The sequence below is a fragment of the Aethalodelphis obliquidens genome, unplaced genomic scaffold (assembly GCF_003676395.1).
Source record: "Aethalodelphis obliquidens isolate GAN/ISIS:26980383/991018 unplaced genomic scaffold, ASM367639v1 scaffold90, whole genome shotgun sequence".
NCBI lineage: Eukaryota > Metazoa > Chordata > Mammalia > Artiodactyla > Delphinidae > Aethalodelphis > Aethalodelphis obliquidens.
This window is the reverse complement of record NW_020838034.1, coordinates 1,367,878-1,386,116: the sequence shown is the minus strand read 5'-3', so window position 1 is coordinate 1,386,116 and position 18,239 is coordinate 1,367,878. Positions and strand designations below refer to the sequence as shown.

The 18,239-nt window shown below is 48.6% G+C and overlaps 1 protein-coding gene across 2 annotated transcripts in view; it reads left to right on the top strand.

Moving 5' to 3' along the window:
* KCNN3 (potassium calcium-activated channel subfamily N member 3) overlaps window positions 1-18,239 on the top strand; it is a 178,053-nt gene that overhangs the window by 38,704 nt on the left and 121,110 nt on the right. For both annotated transcript variants that reach the window (XM_027095381.1, XM_027095380.1), the window contains exon 2: window positions 17,159-17,254. In XM_027095381.1, coding sequence (XP_026951182.1) covers window positions 17,159-17,254 — 96 coding nt within the window. The remainder of the gene's footprint in view (window positions 1-17,158; window positions 17,255-18,239) is intronic.

The following is an 18,239-nucleotide window of genomic DNA, read 5'->3' as shown; positions in this document are numbered from 1 at the left end:
TCACTTAGCATAATACTCTCCAAGTCCATCCATGTTGCTGCAAATGGCAAAATTTCATTCTTTTTTATGGCTGAGTAGTATTCCTTTGTGTGTGTGTGTGTGTGTGTGTGTGTGTGTGTGTGTGTGTAGATATACAGATATAGATATAGATAGATAGATAGTTGCTTCCATATCTTGGCAATTGTAAATAATGCTGCGGGGAACATTGGGTTCATGTATCTTTTCGAATTAGTGTTTTTGTTTTTTTCAGATATACACCCAGGAGTGGAATTGCTGGGTCATATGGTAGTTCTGTTTTTAGTTTTTTGAGAAAACTTCATACTGTTTTTCACAGTGGCTGCACCAATTTACATTCCCACCAACAGTGTACAACTGTTCCCTTTTCTCCATATCCTTGCTGACATTTGTTATTTGTAGACTTTTTGATGATGGCCATCCTCACAAGTGGGTATCTCATTGCGGTTTCGATTTGCATTTCTCTGATGATTAGGGATGTTGGGCATCTTTTCATGTACCTGTTGACCATCTGCATTTCCTCTTTGGAAAAATGTCTATTCAGTTCTTCTGCCCATTTTTTTTTTTAAGTTGTCTGTTGCCTTTAATTAACATCTAAATAGATGCCGTATTCTTCTGTAATTACAATATGGAAATGTCTATGAATAAAATAGATAAATTTTTTGTCACATGCCTAGGAAAGAATGGTGGCAGTAAGATTCATCCAAGGTTTTAGCAGCAACATCTACATAGCCAGGGCATGGTCAATGTCTGGGGACAGAGGTAAATATCTGCGATCCGTGCGTACCTTCTTTTTTTTTTTTAATTTATTTAATTAATTAATTTATTTTTGGCTGTGTTGTGTCTTCGTTGCTGCGTGCGGTCTTTCTCTAGTTGTGGTGAGCGGGGGCTACTCTTCGTTGAGGTGCATGGGCTTCTCATTGCGGTGGCTTCTCTCGTTGTGGAGCACAGGCTGTAGAGCGCAGGCTCAGTAGTTGTGGCGCATGGGCTTAGTTGCTCCACGGCATGTGGGATCTTCCTGGACCAGGGCTCAAACCGGTGTCCCCTGCATTGGCAGGCGGATTCTCAACCACTGCGCCTCCAGGGAAGCCCCGTGCATACCTTTGATTTCTTCTTTTAATGCCTGATTTACCATCTGATGCTGTTGGACCGTTCTCTTCTCCTTAAGTTCTTCCAATTCAATTTGAATTTCATACATTGCCCCACAACCTCCTGAAATGTCAGTGACTTTGATAGCTGTAGCTTGAGGAAACTTTTCTTTGAGAATTTGGGTCACTTTGAGCTCCCCCTCAGTCTGCGAGGCAAACATGCGCTGAGCACAGAGGAGAAGAGGAAGGCGGCGGGTTCTGTTGAGCAGAGGCGCTGCCGCGGCCTGGCTCCACTCTGCCATGACCGGCCAATGTGGCCCGCCGTCCTTCTGCCCTTTTTTTTTTTTTTTTTTTCCGGTACGCGGGCCTCTCACTGTTGTGGCCTCTCCCGTTGTGGAGCACAGGCTCCGGACGCGCAGGCTCAGCGGCCATGGCTCACAGGCCCAGCCGCTCCACGGCATGTGGGATCTTCCCGGACCGGGACATGAACTTGTGTCCCCTGCACTGGCAGGCGGACTCTCAACCACTGCGCCACCAGGGAAGCCCCTTTTTTTTAAATTTATTTTTTATACAGCAGGTTCTTATTAGTTATCTATTTTATACATATTAGTGTATATATGTCAATCCCAATCTCCCAATTCATCCCACCACCACCACCCCATACCCCACTTTCCCCCCTTGGTGTCCATACGTTTGTTCTTTACATCTGTGTCTATTTCTGCCTTGCAAATGGGTTCATCTGTACTATTTTTCTAGATTCCACATATATGTGTTAATATACGATATTTGTTTTTCTCTGACTTACTTCACTCTGTATGACAGTCTCTGGGTCCATCTACGTCTCTGCAAATGACCCGATTTCATTCCTTTTTATGGCTAAGTAATAGTCCATTGTATATATGTACCACATCTTCTTTATCCATTCATCTGTCAATGCCTTCTGCCCATTTTTTAAATCGAGTTGTTTGGTTTTTTGACATTGAGTTGCATGAGCTGTTTATATATGTTGGATATTAACCCCTTATCGGTCATATCGTTTGCAAATATTTTCTCCCATTCAGCACAGTTCGTGTTTTATATTAACTGCTGTGGAGTCTACATGGTGTGGCAGAAGGAGCACTGGAGTAGGGGGTCTAGGGAGCTAGATTCTAGATCTGGACCTAGCAGCTGATTGACCTCAGCCAGGTCTAGGCTTCAGTGTCCTGGTTTGTAAGATGAGAAGACTCCAAGAACTGTCCCAGCTCTGACACTCTCCACACCCATGACCACCTCTGTTTTTGGCGCCCACACCTTTTCTTCCGTACCTGTCTGTCTACCTCTGGCCACCTGACCCATGTCTCCTGGCTGTCCCACCTTGCTCAGCAGCTGGTGGCAGCTGGACGGAGAGGGGTGAGTTCTCCAGGAAGAATGTGCACCTCTGACCCTCGTAGCTCACAGTTGCCTGGCGTTTTCCAGCCCTGCAGGAATACCTTCTCTCCGTGCCCTCCCCGTGCCCCCCACCCCTGCCCCAGCCCACCTGGCTCCCCACAACTCACAGTCCTGGGCCCAGCTGGGTTTCTTCAATGAAGCAATTCATTCCCCTGGGCCTAACCCTTCCCCACGCCCCCAGTCCACCTGGCCCCAAGTGACAAGAGGCAGCTGATTTGGAGTCACCGCCCGGAAGCCAGGGACATCTGCGTGGAGAGATGTCAGTGCCTTTGGCCTGTACAGTCTTTTTCCTTTGCTTTGACCCGGGTTTTAAAAGCTTAGCAAGTCATCAACTGCAGTGGTTGTCTGGGAGCCCCAGCATTTGCTCTTCCTCTCAGGGACCCGCAAGCCACTTCTGCAGAATTGAAAACGGCTGTGGCTGGAAAGACAGGTTTTCCTCACAAGCATCATTTGTTCCACCGCCTTTGCAGGGTTATAGCTCTGATCCTAGAGCTTCTCCAGGCTGAGGAGCCTGGGGGGAGAGCTTGGCTGCAGTTTCTGTTTTCCTAGGTCTTTGATCACAGCTGTTATATTTAAAGGCTTAAACAATGGATTCTAAACAAATAAGTATCTGTTTAGTCAGTGGAATGAGGAATTTAAAGGTGACTCAGACTCCCCTCCCTCCCCTCCCCCAATTCTAAGTGCTATTTACTACCTGAATGATGAGACCTGTAATGGAATCACTTTGCTTGATTCTCCTCTCCTTGGGAATTTGGCATGGTATTTCATTCATTCACTCACTCATTCACTCATTCGAGTGCTTACTGAGTATCCACTACTATGTGCCAGGCCCTGTGTGAAGTAATGGGGAGAGAGAGACAAATAGGACCCAGACCCTGCCACAAAGCAGCCTAGAGAGTCTGGGGTGGCTACCCAGTGGGAGCCTGGAGGCTCCAGCACAGTGAGTTCAATTCAGACCTAGAAACTCTAGCTGACAGTCTTAAACCCTGTTTCTGGAAAACAGGGAAATAGAAATAATGCAAGAGGGAAAAAATGTGGCTGAGGAGAGTGAGATGAGGGCGGAGGAAAGAGAGAGATGGAAGAAAGGAAGCAGCAAACTTTCCCACGAGAGACACAGCAGACGGCCCCCCAGTTCCCTGCGGCAGCTCACAGCCACGGGCAGCAAGAACCCAGCAGAGGGGAAGGCCCTCCACTCCCTCTCAGCTCGGCCCTGGCAAGCTGGGTCATAGGCAGGGCACTTCCTGTGTGGTGCCTCAGTTTCCCCATCTGTAAAATGGGGCTTTGGACCGTGGGATCTTGGAGATCTTTGAACTAGCATTCTGTGACCGGTGCAGGGCATAGTAGATATGGGGCAGGAGCCCAAATAAAGGCTCTGAAAGTAGAAGGAAGTGTTCCCCTGGCTTCTCTCATCTCAACACTGAGACACCCTTAGGTGTCTGGGGCCTGTGGGTGTCCTGCCATCCCCTCGCTAGCAAGAGGTGCCTTCTGGCTACTCTCCTTGCTGAACAGTGGGAGAAGGAAGGTTCTGGGTCTCCATGTTTGTATATTTTTCTGGTGTGGACATTTTCTTCTTGGAGTTTCTTTTCTTTTTCTTTCTGACAGTAAGGCTGCTTGAATTGCTCCCGGTGCAGGGTGACTCTGCATGGTGAGCATGCAGCATCTGGTGCGTTGGACTGACTCCTTGGCAGGCCTGCCTCTGGATGCCCTCAGATGCTGTCCCATATGCCTCGCCCTGGGGCCGGGTCAGACTACTGAGGCCCAAGGGTCACATTCCGAAGGGTTCCGGTGCAGGTCACACTCATTGATTGCTAAAGAAAACAATGTTTTGACAACACAGTGTTCTAAGAATTGGTGTTCCTAGCTGTGTGACCTTGGGTAATTGCTTAAATATTCCAAGTCTCAGTTTTCCCATCTGTGGGATGGGAGTGGCTCTCCCTATCTCTCAGAGATCAAATAGGAAACTGCAAGAAAGCGCCTCATAAGCGGGGAGGCTCTAGACTGACATCCACAGGGCAATGATTCAGTAGCAAATATATTCAGCCTTCTCCATGGCTACAGCCTCTTCTGTGCTGAGGAATTCAAGCCACAAAGGGTTAAGGCAGCTAGGCACGTGACTGAGATTGTCCATAATTGATGGAATAAACCTTAAAGGAGTGACCTATAATTGCAGTTAATCCAGGCACTGTGACACTGCCCTGCTAAAAACTGTCTACTAATAATTACTTTGATCTAACAAAATGATACCTGTCCGTGAGCCTGGTAGCAGGGACCCTGGCCAAGGGTCTGCAGCACTGAGCACCACCCCTCCCACTGGACAAGGTGGGTGTGGGAGCTGGGAGACATGGAGGCCAGAGGGCAGGGAGGAGCCCCCAGTTCCCTCAGACCCTAAGGCAGCAAATGCTACATACGTAGAGTGATCATGTGATTCACTCTACATATTCACTGTCTAAATGGGGACACTTTTGAGAGTATGATATTAATAATTGCTACTCATATTAATAATTATACGAGACAGCAGACATAAGCGGGTCTCCCCAGAGCAAACCTGGATATGTATGGTCAACATGTGCATAGACTGTTTTGAGCTTCTGGGAATCCCTAGGTGGCTGAGCATTTCCACAATTATGATTTGGTCTTTACAATAACTCTGGAAGGAAGAAAGGATTTTTACTGTCATTTAATGGATATTAAAAAGAGTGCTAGAGACAAACCAGTCCAGCTCTGATCTTTGCCATGGCTTCCCTGGTGGCTGAGCCAATGCAGGTTGAGGACAGCTGGCCAGGATCAGGGAGCTCTGGGGCTGGGGAAACACGTGGTGCTCAGAGGGAGAGACCCAGCAGCTTAGGCTTCAGAAGAGCTGCAGCAAAGTGACCATACCCATGGAGAGTGCAGGGCACACTTCCCAACAGGGCCTTTGCCAGGGTCCTCTCCAGTCCTGAACTCGGAATCAGAAGACTCCTCCCTTTACTAATCATGTGATCTCAGCTAATTGTGTGATCACTGTGTGCCTCAGTTTCCTCATTTGTCAAGTGGGGACAATAATTCCTTGTTGTAAGGATTAAGTGAGATCCTATATGAAAATGGGTGGGCTCAGAGACTGACATGTCATAGGTACTCAGTAAATCCTTGTAGAGTTTGAATCTGGAGAGAGTTTCCAGAAGCAGTACCCTTTAGGGAACCGTGGGGATCCTTCTGCCTTGAAACAGTTCTGACTTGGGCCAAGTAGGGCAGATGTGTTCCAGCCTTGAGATCGGGGTTGCCTCAAATTCTTGCAGGGAGGAGGTGGATAAGAGAAATACGTGGGGGAATTGAGAGCTTCCTGACTCCCCTAAACTGTGATAATCTACTGCTTGCTCTGTGCAGGTTGGGGACTGCACCCAAGGAAGCTTCAGGCATTGTGATTCCCTTGAAGCTCTGCACACACGAGCAGCCCATGTTGGCCGGCAGCCCTGGCCTTTTAGGCTCGAGGACGAACTTGCTCGGACATGGGCAGGAAACACGGCTCCTGTGGTGCCCTGTTGCTGGAGGTGATGGCACCTCAGAGCCAAAGGTAGGCGGGTTGGCAACAGTTTGATGCCACAGAGCTAGTGAGTGAGAAAGAGAGAGAGATAAAAGTGCCACGTTCAGCCTATTAATAGCCGTGTTTGGTCTCCACCACTTCTATCAACATCGTCCATCACATCCAAACAATCGAAAAGCTTGTGCCAAATGGCTAGGAGTTAACAACTCATGGCTGTGCTGAATTTCTGAAAAACAGTATTTCCACTTCTGATGCAGCTCTGAAATGCCAATTGTTCCATGCCAACTGGTTATTTTTCCAGACCATTTCCCTTTATTTATGTTTAAGCTTTTAGAGTTTTAGGCAAGAAGAAGACGGAGGACCCGGACTAGGTGACTATTATTTCTCCTGATTTGCCCTTGAGAGCCATAGAAGAAACATTCATTCCCCAAACGTGAAGTGAGGACTTGCAGAAGGGTGGGAGAGGAACCAGACAGGGGTGCTGCCCCTTTCAGGAGTATGCGACTGATGGGCAGGCAGAGTGGGGACGTGGGAAAAACACTGGCCCAGGCCTCAGAAGACTCAGGGCAAGATTAGCCCTTTCTGCTACTGCTGTGTGGCCTTGGCTAGGACAGAGTCCCTCTCTGGGCCCCCATTTCCTTGCCTGTAAAGTGGGGGAGTTGGACTAGACGGCCCAGGAGGCCCCTTCCAGCTGAGTCTGTGCGTTGGGTTGGAGGACTTGCTGTCTCACGTTTACTGGCAAGAGTGCGGGTGTGGAAGTGGAAGGAGGGTGATGCTGTCCTCAGGCTGCTGCTCTGGGAAGCCTGGAAACGTGGCAGGGGAAACACAGGACAGGGCTGTTCCTGATCCGGGAAGCTCCAGCCTTCAGAGATGTCTGTGGAGCCTGCCAGGCGGTTGTTTTTCTCACCATATGTGATTTCTAGGCGTCTTAAAATTTTCATTTGGCCCAAACATTGCCAGGCTCAGGGGTTGATTGTGCCCTGCGTGGGGATGGAAGTGGTCTTGCCTCTGGACACCAGGCTGGAAGTAGGCAGAGAAGTGGGTTGTGGAAACCTCTGATGAGGTTGGAAGGTGTAGGTGGGATCATGGTGTTGCTTCTGCCACCGCAGCAGCCTCTGGTGCGGAGAGAGGCAGGGGCTGGAGGGTGAAAAGAGGGAAGAGAACTGGGTGGGGGGGGTGAAGGGGATGAGAGATGAAGGGTGGGGGTAGTCTGTAGGCCTTGCTTTGTGTCTTTAAAACCAACACATGCTTCTCTGTGGCTGTCAGGTGGTGAGAATTCTTATTTCAGATTCTATCCATCTGAAGATGCATTTACCCAGTTCATTGCAATTGGTTGACCACAGCTCCTGCAGAGAATCCAGGAGTCTGGTGTATGTCCTGGGGCAGGATGGGGAGAGAGAAGCCCAGTCCTAGGTCAAGCCCTGTCTGGGCTGGTTCGGTTCTAGCTGGGAACCCAGTGTTCACACACAGCCTTCTGCAGAGCAAAGTGATTTCCTGCTGTTTTATTGGTTTGGGGGCCAGATAGGTTTTAATAAGAGAAAAGAAAACAACTTCAAAGCAAGCCATCCAGAAAGCACAGTTATTTGTCTCCAACATTCTAGAACATTAAAAAAGGGGGGCTCCTGCAAGTTGGAGGAAATATGGGGACCATGGTCTTGGTGAGGGTAGCAGTGGATATTTGCGAGGAGAACCCGTCATGGTGATGGCAAACTGAGCAGCCTTCCAGCAGGGCTCTGCCACACCTTGGGGGGTGAAGAAAGATTAAGTGGTTCTCTGTAATTGAGGACCCCCCAGGTTGCCAGGATGCATGTTGCGACTAGGACAAGAGACCTTTAGTATGTGCTTCTCCCAAGATGATGGCAGGGGCTGGGACCTTCAGAATGAGATGCATAGTGACAGGTGTGCATTCATCAAAGCTGGAGAAGGCCGTATGGGCTTTTTGACACCACAAGAGTGATGTAATTGCTGACTGGCCAAGAGCGCTCCATTCCACAAGCAGAGGAGGATGAAAGGTAATCAGGAGCAGATTGTTTATTGGAGAAGGAAATAAAGTGGCTACGTGAAAGGTTTGGAGGTGACTTCCAGGATAGGGATCTAGGCTTTTGGAGAACAGATAAATTTAGAGTTGTTATATCTTCAGAAACAGGGGAGACAGGGTGGGCAGGGATGCCCACCCCGTGAGCATAAGCCTGGGGGACCCAATACCCAGGTTCTAAGCTTTGCTTCAACACAGGCTAGTGTTTGATAGGGGCCGAGCCAGCCCCACTGGGCCTCAGTGTCCTCATGTAGAATGAAGGGTGGGGATGAGCTGACCTCCAGGCCTGGTGTCTATATTTTTATTGGTATTTGTCTTGGGGAGGTGCTCACTTATTGAGGACTTTTGCATAGGCACATATGATGCCAAAATCAGAGTGAGGCTTCACAGAGGCATTTGTTTGTTTAGCTTTATTGGGGGCTAAGCACCTGAGAAAGCTGAAGCCAGATCTGTGAAAAAGTCAGAGCCTTTCCAACATAGAGATAGGCTGCCTTGATAGGAAGTGAGTTCCCTGTCCCTGGAGGTAATCAAGCAGAGACTGAATGACTATATGCCAGGAATCTTACAGAGGAGAGTCATGAGCCATTTAACTAGATGGCTTTTACATTTCCTTTTAACTGTAAGGAGCTCCACTGCTTATGCATATGACTAACTGTTCAACAGAGTCTCCTCAAGGCTATGATGTCAGCCCCAGCCTTCTGCACTTCTTTCTTGTGCCCCTAGAGCAGCATTTCTCATCCCTGGCCTGCACATTTGAATCGCTGAAATATTTTTTTAAATGTCAGTGTCCAGGCCTCACCTGCAGAGATTTGATTCAATTATTCTGGGTTGGGGGTCAAGGTCCCTCAGTTCTAGAATGGCCTGGGCTGTTGGTGCCTGGTGGGCATCCTTCCCACCTGCATACTCCCTGATGGGGTGAGGAGACTCAACCCCCCTCTGGTTTCATTCTGCCTTGGTATAGAGCTCAAAAGTTTGACCCTTCCACATTCATTCACCCAACAAACATTTGTTAAGTGCTTATTTCATGTTGGAAGAGTCCTAGTAGACCAGCTCTTGGCTACTTTAGGAGAAGCAAGCCCCAAACTGCCTTCAGAAAGACCTCATCATGTGTATTCCTGCCTCCTACACTTAGCACAGTGCCTGGCACATGGCAAGTATATAATAAAACATTTTGATTGAATTGCATGGAATCTTTGCCAATGTTATAAGTGGGGCAGGAAACTAAATTATAAGCAAGCATGCAATAGAGAATTCATGATATGCCATTTCCCCTCTGCTCAGACCTTGTAAAGGAAATCATCTCCTTAATTGGAATTATGTTTGTGGCCTTAGGGGTGACCCATCTGACTTGATGTTTTGGTAGCGTGGTCTCCCAAATGACCATTTTTTCCTCCTTGGGTCATCGCACAGCGGGAGGGCCGAGGCCTGGGGAGGATGATGTCTTCTTAATTGGTGTCCTGGTCGTTGTGCTGGTTTCACTAACCATTACCAGGCCACCCGCTGCTCAGACCCGAATGCCCTTGTGTTAACTGCATGATGTCCCTCAGCCATCTCCTCTGGGAGTGACAAAGTGGAGGGCCACAGAGAAATGGCCCAGGCCAACTTGACTTTATGAGTTTCATTTTGAGGCCATTGGCATCCTTCACTCCACAAGCATTTCCTGCCTGCCCGCCCCATACCAGGCCTGGTCTGGGCTGAACTCGCAACAACGATGCAGACCCCCAGCCCTGACGTTAGGCTGCTGACTGTCTGTCATGCTACTAAGTGACCGGGGTTTAATGGTGACATGACTGGGGCCTCATCAGAGAGTGGGGTGAGATGGGGAGATTAGTCCTGCCCAGGAAGACTGGGCATGGAAGACGATGTTCCGATGACAGGCAGCCCGTGTGTCATGAGACTCTCTGGGTGGAGAGAGCACAGACCTTTGGGTCTAACTTCTGCCTGGGTTGGAATCTGACATCTACTCTGTCCTTGCTTGGGGATGGTGGGCAAGTGACGGAACCTCCCTGGGCCTCGCATGGGGTTGTTCCGAGGATCTAAAGCAGTTACAACAGCGCCTGGCAATGGGAAGCGCACAGTAGATGTAGGCTGTTATTTTTATCATGTTCCTTTAGCTGTATTTGGGAGTTCAGGAAGGAAGTGTCTACCTGCTTGACACATCTCAAAATTTTGTTCCTTTCATTCAAATATTCAGCATTCAACTGATACTTATTGACCTGCTATGTGCCGGACAATGTCTGAGGTGCCAGGATGTAGAAGTGGACAAACAAATTTGAAATCCTGCCCTTCTGGGGTTTCCATCTTGGCGGTGAGAGACAGCCCCTGGGACCTGGTAAAGACACCCACACAGAGAGCTCAGGAAGGTGGAAGGTGCCTGGAGCTTGGTCTCTAGGACCCAGGATGATGCTCAGCCCTGGTGGTCATTGAGCAGAAGAAGGTCTCATGCCCTCCTTGTCTGCAGAGAGAGCCCGCATCCTTAGCAAACAGCATCTTTGGGGAGAAGGTACTCTCTGAAGCTCCTTTGGCCTTGGGTCAGTCTGTATTCCTCACTTCACATTCAGGATGTAGGGTCAGTTCGGGTTCAGCTGCCTCTCTAGGGTCGCCTCTTCTGGTCCTGGTCATTCAAGGAGCTACTTGTAGGTCTTTTCTCTCAGCCTGGGCTTCCTGCCCATTTCTTCCAGGCCCTACTCATCTGCCCTTTGTCTGCCAGGTGGGATTCAGGCTCAGCGGACTGGGGGTGGATGGAGTGGGGGAATCCCTGGCGTTTTGCAAGTACCCAGCACAGGGCCTGGGCATAGTTAAGTGCTCTGTAAATATTTATAGTGTGAATGGATGAGTGAATGAATGTTTGGCCCATTGCAGGACGCCAAAGCTATCTTTCTGAAATGGCTGGGGGAGCATCTTTGTAAATTGTTGCAACCCTAAAATGCTGATATTGGAGGTGCATTCAGCAGCCCCTGACTGAGAACCAGCTGAGTTTACCTGCACAGACATCTGTGCAGCAAGAGAAAGGGCGTTTGGCTACAAGAGAATGTGAGCTCTTTTGTGTGTGAAAAAAGAATGAGTTTTTTCATATGCATTATTTTACTTTATCCTCCAGTATCTGTGAGAGTTGGTCCTGTTACATCTGGCTTGCAGAGAAGGAAACAGAGGCCCAGAGAGGTTAAGTGACAGGTCCAGTGTCACATAGCTAGTGAGCAGCAAAGATACGACTTGAATTCTGGCCTTTTGATTCCAAATCCCATGTTATTTAGAAAGAGACAATGGTAATTTTCTTTGTTAGCTATCTCGTTCTATTTGAGGAGAAGTTGGCATGAGTGAGTTTTGTTGCTGACTATTTCACACTCACAATTTTATCATGTATAGAAATGCCTGAGAAAAGGAGAAAAAAAGAAAGAAATATTGGGAGTGTCCCTATGACCTGTGTATGTGTCATGGCCAGTATGCGCCCAGTGCCATCGGCCATTAGGCTTCAGGGGCTATTTGGTCCAAGAGTCTCATTTTACTGGGGGTATTGAGGCCTAGAAGAGTGAAGCAGCTTGTCCAAAGCCAGGCATTTACCGTGGAGGAGGCCCAGACCCTCTGGGCCCTCTGATGGCAAGCCCAGGGCCCAGCTCCAGAGACCTCTTAGTTATGAAGCACCCTGGCTTCTTGGAACTTCTCCCTCCTCAGGCCTGTCGGAGACCCAGGTGCCCTTTGAAGCCCCCAGGGCCCACCCTCCCACCCCATCGTGACAGCTTTGCCTGTTTCCCCTGTTTGCAAGTTGGACATCCAAGGACGCAGAGGGTCTGAGTGATTCCATTCTGGACCATGAGTGACCAAAATAGGATTCTGGTAGCTGACTTCTGGTAGGAACCAGGCTGGGCAGTCACTCTGAGAATGCCAGGAAGAGCCAGGGAGGTACTTAAATCAGGCAGCTCAACCTGGGACCATGAGCCTGAGCTAAGAGATGAGCATGAGGGTGAAAGGTGTGGAGAGTGGACGAGAATGAGAGACTATGAGAAAGAGGCAGGATGAGAGCAGAGGAAGGAGGAAGGCAGGGGCTTGGTGCTGGTATGAAAGCACCAGGTTGAGGAAAGAAGCTCCGTCTCCGCAGAGAACAGCAATCACGAATGCAGTCTTCCTGGCCAGTGGATAAGGGGCTGGTTTTAATTTGCATAGCGTTAATTAGCAAGAGTGTCTAATTAGGACAACCATTACAGAGCCACAGTACTAAGCTGATGCTGAATGTCAATCAATTTTGGAGCCTCTCCATGAAATTGAAGGAAAAGTTGACCTTATTAAACTGAAAAGATTTCTAAATCAATTATTTCCCAAGTCGAATGCACAAAACGTAAATCTTAATTCAGTAGATACAGACTTTAGATGATATTACCTCTTCCCCTTTGGGGGTTCCAGCCAGTGACAAAGATCATGAATGGATCACATATGTACACACACGCACGCACGCACACACACGCGCGCGCGCACACACACACACACACATACTTTGGGGAAGGCACCTGCACGTCTCTACCTGGTATTTAACTTCTGTTCAATGCCCCTCTAGGACTCTGCCTGCATGGTTTTCTGTTATTTTCAAATGTTCCAAACAATATAATACATTTAGAACTTCAAAGTCTCTGGAAAATCTACCATAATCATTACAATTCTGGCTTGTCTTTGGAAGCTGCAGGGCGGCCGGGAGAGCAATTTATATGGCTGGCTCAGAAGCTGGGAACACACTCCATCACAGTCTGCACAGCCTCGGGGAGGAAGGGCTAGAGCAGTTCTGAGAAGCCTCACTGAAGAAATTGGAGGCTGGAAAGGCCTGACCAGCCGGGCAGGTGGGGTGTTGGTGCACAGGCAGGGCACAGAACCTGGAAGTAGATGATCTGGAGTAAATCCTGGCTTCTTCAGTCCTGACTTGGCCATTTGTTGGCCATGTCCTTGGACAAATTAGGTAACTTCTTGGCGCCTCAGTTTCCTTCTCTGTAAGAGTGGGTTGACGATGTCCACCTTGCATGGTAGGCCCCTACAGTAGCGCTTTATAACGGGTTGTTGTCGTCAACAAGTCACAGATCTGTGAAGGGCTGGCTCATGGCTTGGAACAGAACAGGACCACGTGGATAGGGGCATCTTGCAGAAATGTGGTGCACCCTCCTTCCCTGCTAGGAATCTCCTCTACAGCACCCCTGATGGCTGTAGCCAGCCTCTACTAAGGTGACAGGAACTCACTATCTCACACGGGAGCCTAGTTCGTTTTGAAGGCAGGGGGGAAGCGTGGTATATAGAAAAATCTGATATATAGCTAAAGTCTGGGCTAGCTGTATGACCTTGGAAAAGTCACTTTGTCTCTATGACCCTCAGTTTTGTTTTGTTTTGTTTTGTTTTTTAATCAGTAAAATGGAGACATTATGACCTCATCTGTAGGGTGAGAATGCGAAGTAATCTGTATAGAAGGCATAGTCTGGGACCTGGTATGTAGTCAGTACTTAATAAATGTTAGGTAAAAATAAAAGTACTATTATTAAGTAGTTTCAAGAAGCACTTATTAAGCACCTGTTGTACTCAGATCATCAGAGGTAATACAACTGTGTACCCTGACACTTTATAGAATGACACTATATATTTGCAGTCTTTTTTTACATTAAAAAAGTAAAAAATTAAAAAATAATTGGAAATATACCATATTTACAGTTTTGGGGTCTGGGTTTTTGACTTGATATTATATCATGATCCTTTCCTGATATCTTCAAATATTCTCTGCAGAAGTGGCTTTAAGTGGCAACATAGTGTTCCATCACTGGCTATTCTCCAATTTACTTACCCACTCTAATATTTTGGGACATTTAGGAATAAATGGCTTTAAAAAAACAACTCTCATCTGTTGGGATATAATTCTTAAGCATTGCTGTGTATGAAGGATATTACTCTATTGAAAAATTCTGAGTTGCAGGAGAGAAGTGTTGAGCAGTTGACCACAGGACTCCCTTCCAGCCCTATGAGTCCCTTTGGCCCTTAGATAGCAGTGAGTGGGGGCTGAGCAGGTGTGTGTACATACACACATGTGGTGTGTGGCAGCTAATTAGCCAGCCCTGAGTTGCTGCCATCACCCAAAGAACCATATCAATTTCAAGCTTCACTGGAGTTCAGACAGAAAAGAAAAGATGATAATTCAACATTTTAACAAATAGAAAACATTTCTAATCCAGCCAGACTTCTTTGACGTATTTTCCTGCTATTAAAAATGGTTGATGGTTTAATTTTTATTGACATGTGATTGATAGAGAATGCAAGGAAATCTGTGAAGTAATGAGCATTCCCACTGATCCAGTGCACACGCATCTCCCTATGGGGCTGGGACTGGCCGATGAGATTTCACTGACCAAAACGAAGAAGCAGGTGGAGTTGACTCTTATGTAAACGCTTTGAGGTTTAGAACAAAAGGAAGAAGCTCAAAGGAGAAGAGACAGCATCTGGCCCCTTTCCCTTCACCTCTTCCTCTAAAAATGTTGGAAATAGACTTGGATTCTGATTTCAGTTACTTTCTGCCAAAAGAAACAAATTAAAGTTTGAAATGTGCAGCTGATCCCAAATCCTTCCCTGGGGAGGCATGATGCTCCCCAGATGTCAGACCCCTTTGAGAAGAAAGTTATGGTCATTTCTGGCTCAAAAACATCATGATCTGTCCCCAGTTGATTCCTATAGGGAGGTAGTCTTGTCCTAAAAGTATCTGAGTGTCCCTGAATTCACCACCTGCTCTCTTCAGCCCCAGTCGGTCTTGCGCTTTGGGTGGTGTTTCAGGCATCCAATAGTGCTTTCGAAGAGTGGAACCTTCCTGAGGGCTGGAACTGTGTTCTGTTTTCCTTTGGGCCCTTAACTGGAGCAGCAGAATACCCCCCAAGGCACCTCTGTGCATGTGCACTGAGTAAATGATTGCAGGCTGCTCTTCATTAAGTGTAGAACATGCAAGAGGCTAAATGAAAAGTGGATTATGCTTAGACTGTTGTCTCTGGGCAGGGCAGAATGGAGAATTTTCCCCACAGCTGGATGATCCTGTACAGTGTAGAAAGCTGGGGTTTGTGTATAAGCCAGATTGGAAACTTGTGGTGGGCAGGGCCCCTCTATAAATATCCTGCAGTATCCAGCACACTGTTGGACATCTAGCAGGTGCTCAAGAAATGGGAAGTTGTTGAAATCGTCATGAAAGAAAGAAAGAATGAATGAGCTCCTTCACTAGTTCTCCCTTGGGTCCCCAGCACTAGCTTGTGTCTGGCGCAGAGTGGGCCCCAAAACTATATCAAATAAATGAATGGTAGATTGGCAGACACCAGGGAGAGCTGCTTTCTTTCCATCTCAGCCTGCAGAGGGTGGTTGAGAACAGGGACTTGGGCATCTGGGAGTCCTGGGTTTAAGTCCAAGCCCTCCACTGACTCTAAGTGGCTGCCATATTGGACACCCCCCCCCCCCCAACGCTGGAGATCTCAGCCACCTCTCCCTCTGTCTCTGAAAGCTTGCTTTCTTGGACTGTGATGTCTCCCTCCCTAGCTCTATTGTAGGTTTCATGTGGTAATTAATCATGTCTCACCTTCGAAACACCTTCCATTATCGTCTTATGTAGTCATTTGGGTCTGTGTAAATGGGCACTTCTCACATTTTTACTGTTTCCCATTGAGAGTGGGCCTGAGGGGTGCGGGCAGTGCTCTGGGCTGGGAGTCAGGCTGAGAGTCAGAGGTCTTGGCTTTGGACTCTGGTATGAGCCACTCACCTCTCTGAGCCTCTGCCTGTAATATCTATAAAGCTGGGCCAGAGGCCAAGGGCTGTCTCAAGGATGGATGAGAACAAGATGTGAAACCACCTTGTAAACTTTAAGGTGCTTTGCAGACATCAAGCATGTTATGATTCTGGAGCACGGGGGCTGTTTCTCATGTGGCGTGCCTCTCTCAGGATACGTGAAGCCACAACACAGTGCTTGGAAGTACTGCCTGGCTTTCTGCTGCCTTTGCTCAGGGCTGTGTTCCTGCCTTCCTTTGGGACTGGGAGCTGCCTCTACTCCCTGGCTTCCAAATGCCCAGGAGGCACCAGCCCTGTAGAGGAGGTGAGGTAGATGATAGTAGCCAGCCCTCACAGGGCCTGGCACTGGGCTAGACACTTTACATAGACAAATGCCTTTATCCTTCACAGCAGCCCTGAGACGTAGGTACTGATGTTGTCCCCATCTGATGTCTGAGGCAACCGAGCACAGAGAGATGGAGTGAGCAGACTGAGGTTACGTGGCTAGTAAGTGGCTACGTCAGGGTTTGGATTCTGTTGGCTGGTCCCAGAGCTCTTGCTGCTAACCACGTGGGTCCCCTAAGCTGCCCTGGGGCTGGAGGACTGCAGTGAAGGCAAGTGGCCCACCCTGTTTCCCCCAGCCTCAGCTGGAGGGACCCTCAGGGCCCTTCTCCTGCCCAGGACCCCTCTCTGCTCCTGTGCTCGGCCCCCTTCTCTTTCCAGTAGCTCCTCTGCCACCCTCGCTTCCCTCCCCGCCCTTGGCCCTAAAACGGGAGATGAGAGCTGCTGCCAGGACATTCTCATTCATTCCTGAAAGAACTCTGCATTGTCAGAGATGGAAGGGACCTCGGAAGCCTCTGGTTCAGGTTTGTTAAGAGAAAAGGGAGGCTCAAGCTGGCACAGTATTGATGCCCAAACCATATAACAGCAGCATCAAAAAGAATTATGTTCATGTGACTTCTGAGCATGGAGGCAAATATTCTAAACAACACATCAGCAAACCGAGTCTAGGCATGTATAACAAACAGAATACATCACGCCCAAGCAGGGTTCATCGCAGGAATGCAAATATGATTTAACCCTAGAAAACAGAGGCTCAGAGGGCAGCGGCTGAGACGGAGCCGGCCCAGGGCCCAGCCCAAGGTACTTTCGGGGCTCAGGCTACCTTTGTGCTGTATCCTGCTCCCAGGAGGCGCTGGTGACAGTCTTTCCTTTGCCTTCACTGCCCCTCACCCCCACCCCTTAACACAGCCTCAGAGTAAAATGAGATGCTCCCTCCCGGATTTCCCTAATCCTCTCTTTCCCTTTCTCCTGCAGGATTCCATGTTTTCACTGGCCCTGAAATGCCTTATCAGTCTGTCCACCATCATCCTTTTGGGTTTGATCATCGCCTATCACACACGTGAAGTCCAGGTAGGTGCCCTCGCCCACACCCCTTCATGCAGGGGCTATTCCTTTGCTCCAGGCTGAGCCCGTCCCCCCTCCCAAACCTACCCTTTCAGTAGCTACTTGGGTGATTTCAGCAAAAGGTATCTGAGATTGTGGATCTTCTCTTTTGGTTTGGACCCTCGTGGGAGAGGGAATTGTGAGGCTGTCCTGTGGCTTTAGAACAACTGTGGCATTATCTTCAAGTGGGGATCCCAGAGGCAAACGCGACTTCATGAGTTGGGGGGCAGTCCTGCTTAGAATTTTCATTCTGCACCATTCTACGGTGAGACTTGCTTTGCCCTTTCTATCTCTTGCTGGATCCTTTCTGAACTTGAGCCACTGAGTCCCCCAAGTGAAACAGACCTGCCTGCTGTGCCCCTGCATACACACACACACACACACACACACACACACACACACACACACACACACACACAGACACTGCACCAGACACCACCGGGAATCTGTATTTCTGACTGGTGTAGACTTTGCTCCCACTGGACTCTGCCAGGGAGGAGACATTTTCTAGATAGAATAGAAGCTGCTGGAGTTGAAGAGGCCTCTGTTTCTTGCTGTCCAGGAGTCACTTGGCACCCAGAGAGGTATTGGCTTAACCTCTGGGGTGCACTCCAGTTTGGCCGATGTAGGGAGGATGGTTCGACCTGGGCTGGGAAGGGCAGGCAGGAGTGAGCATATCTGTAGCATCTTCTCATGACAATGGGTCTCCCTCTCACTGGGCCCTTCAGGCTGACCTGCTCTGCTGGGGCCCTGGGTAGTTCTAAAGTATCCAGATGTTTTTTCTCACATGCATACGCATCTAAATATAACTCCTGTCATTTGGCTGGAGGAGCACAGATAGATCCACATCTGGGCAGCAGGCAAGAAATTGACAAAGACCAGAACTCAGAGTCAGAAAAGCTGGGGCCGAGTCTCGCCCATGACCTCTTCTTACAGCGTGTCTTTGGCCAGC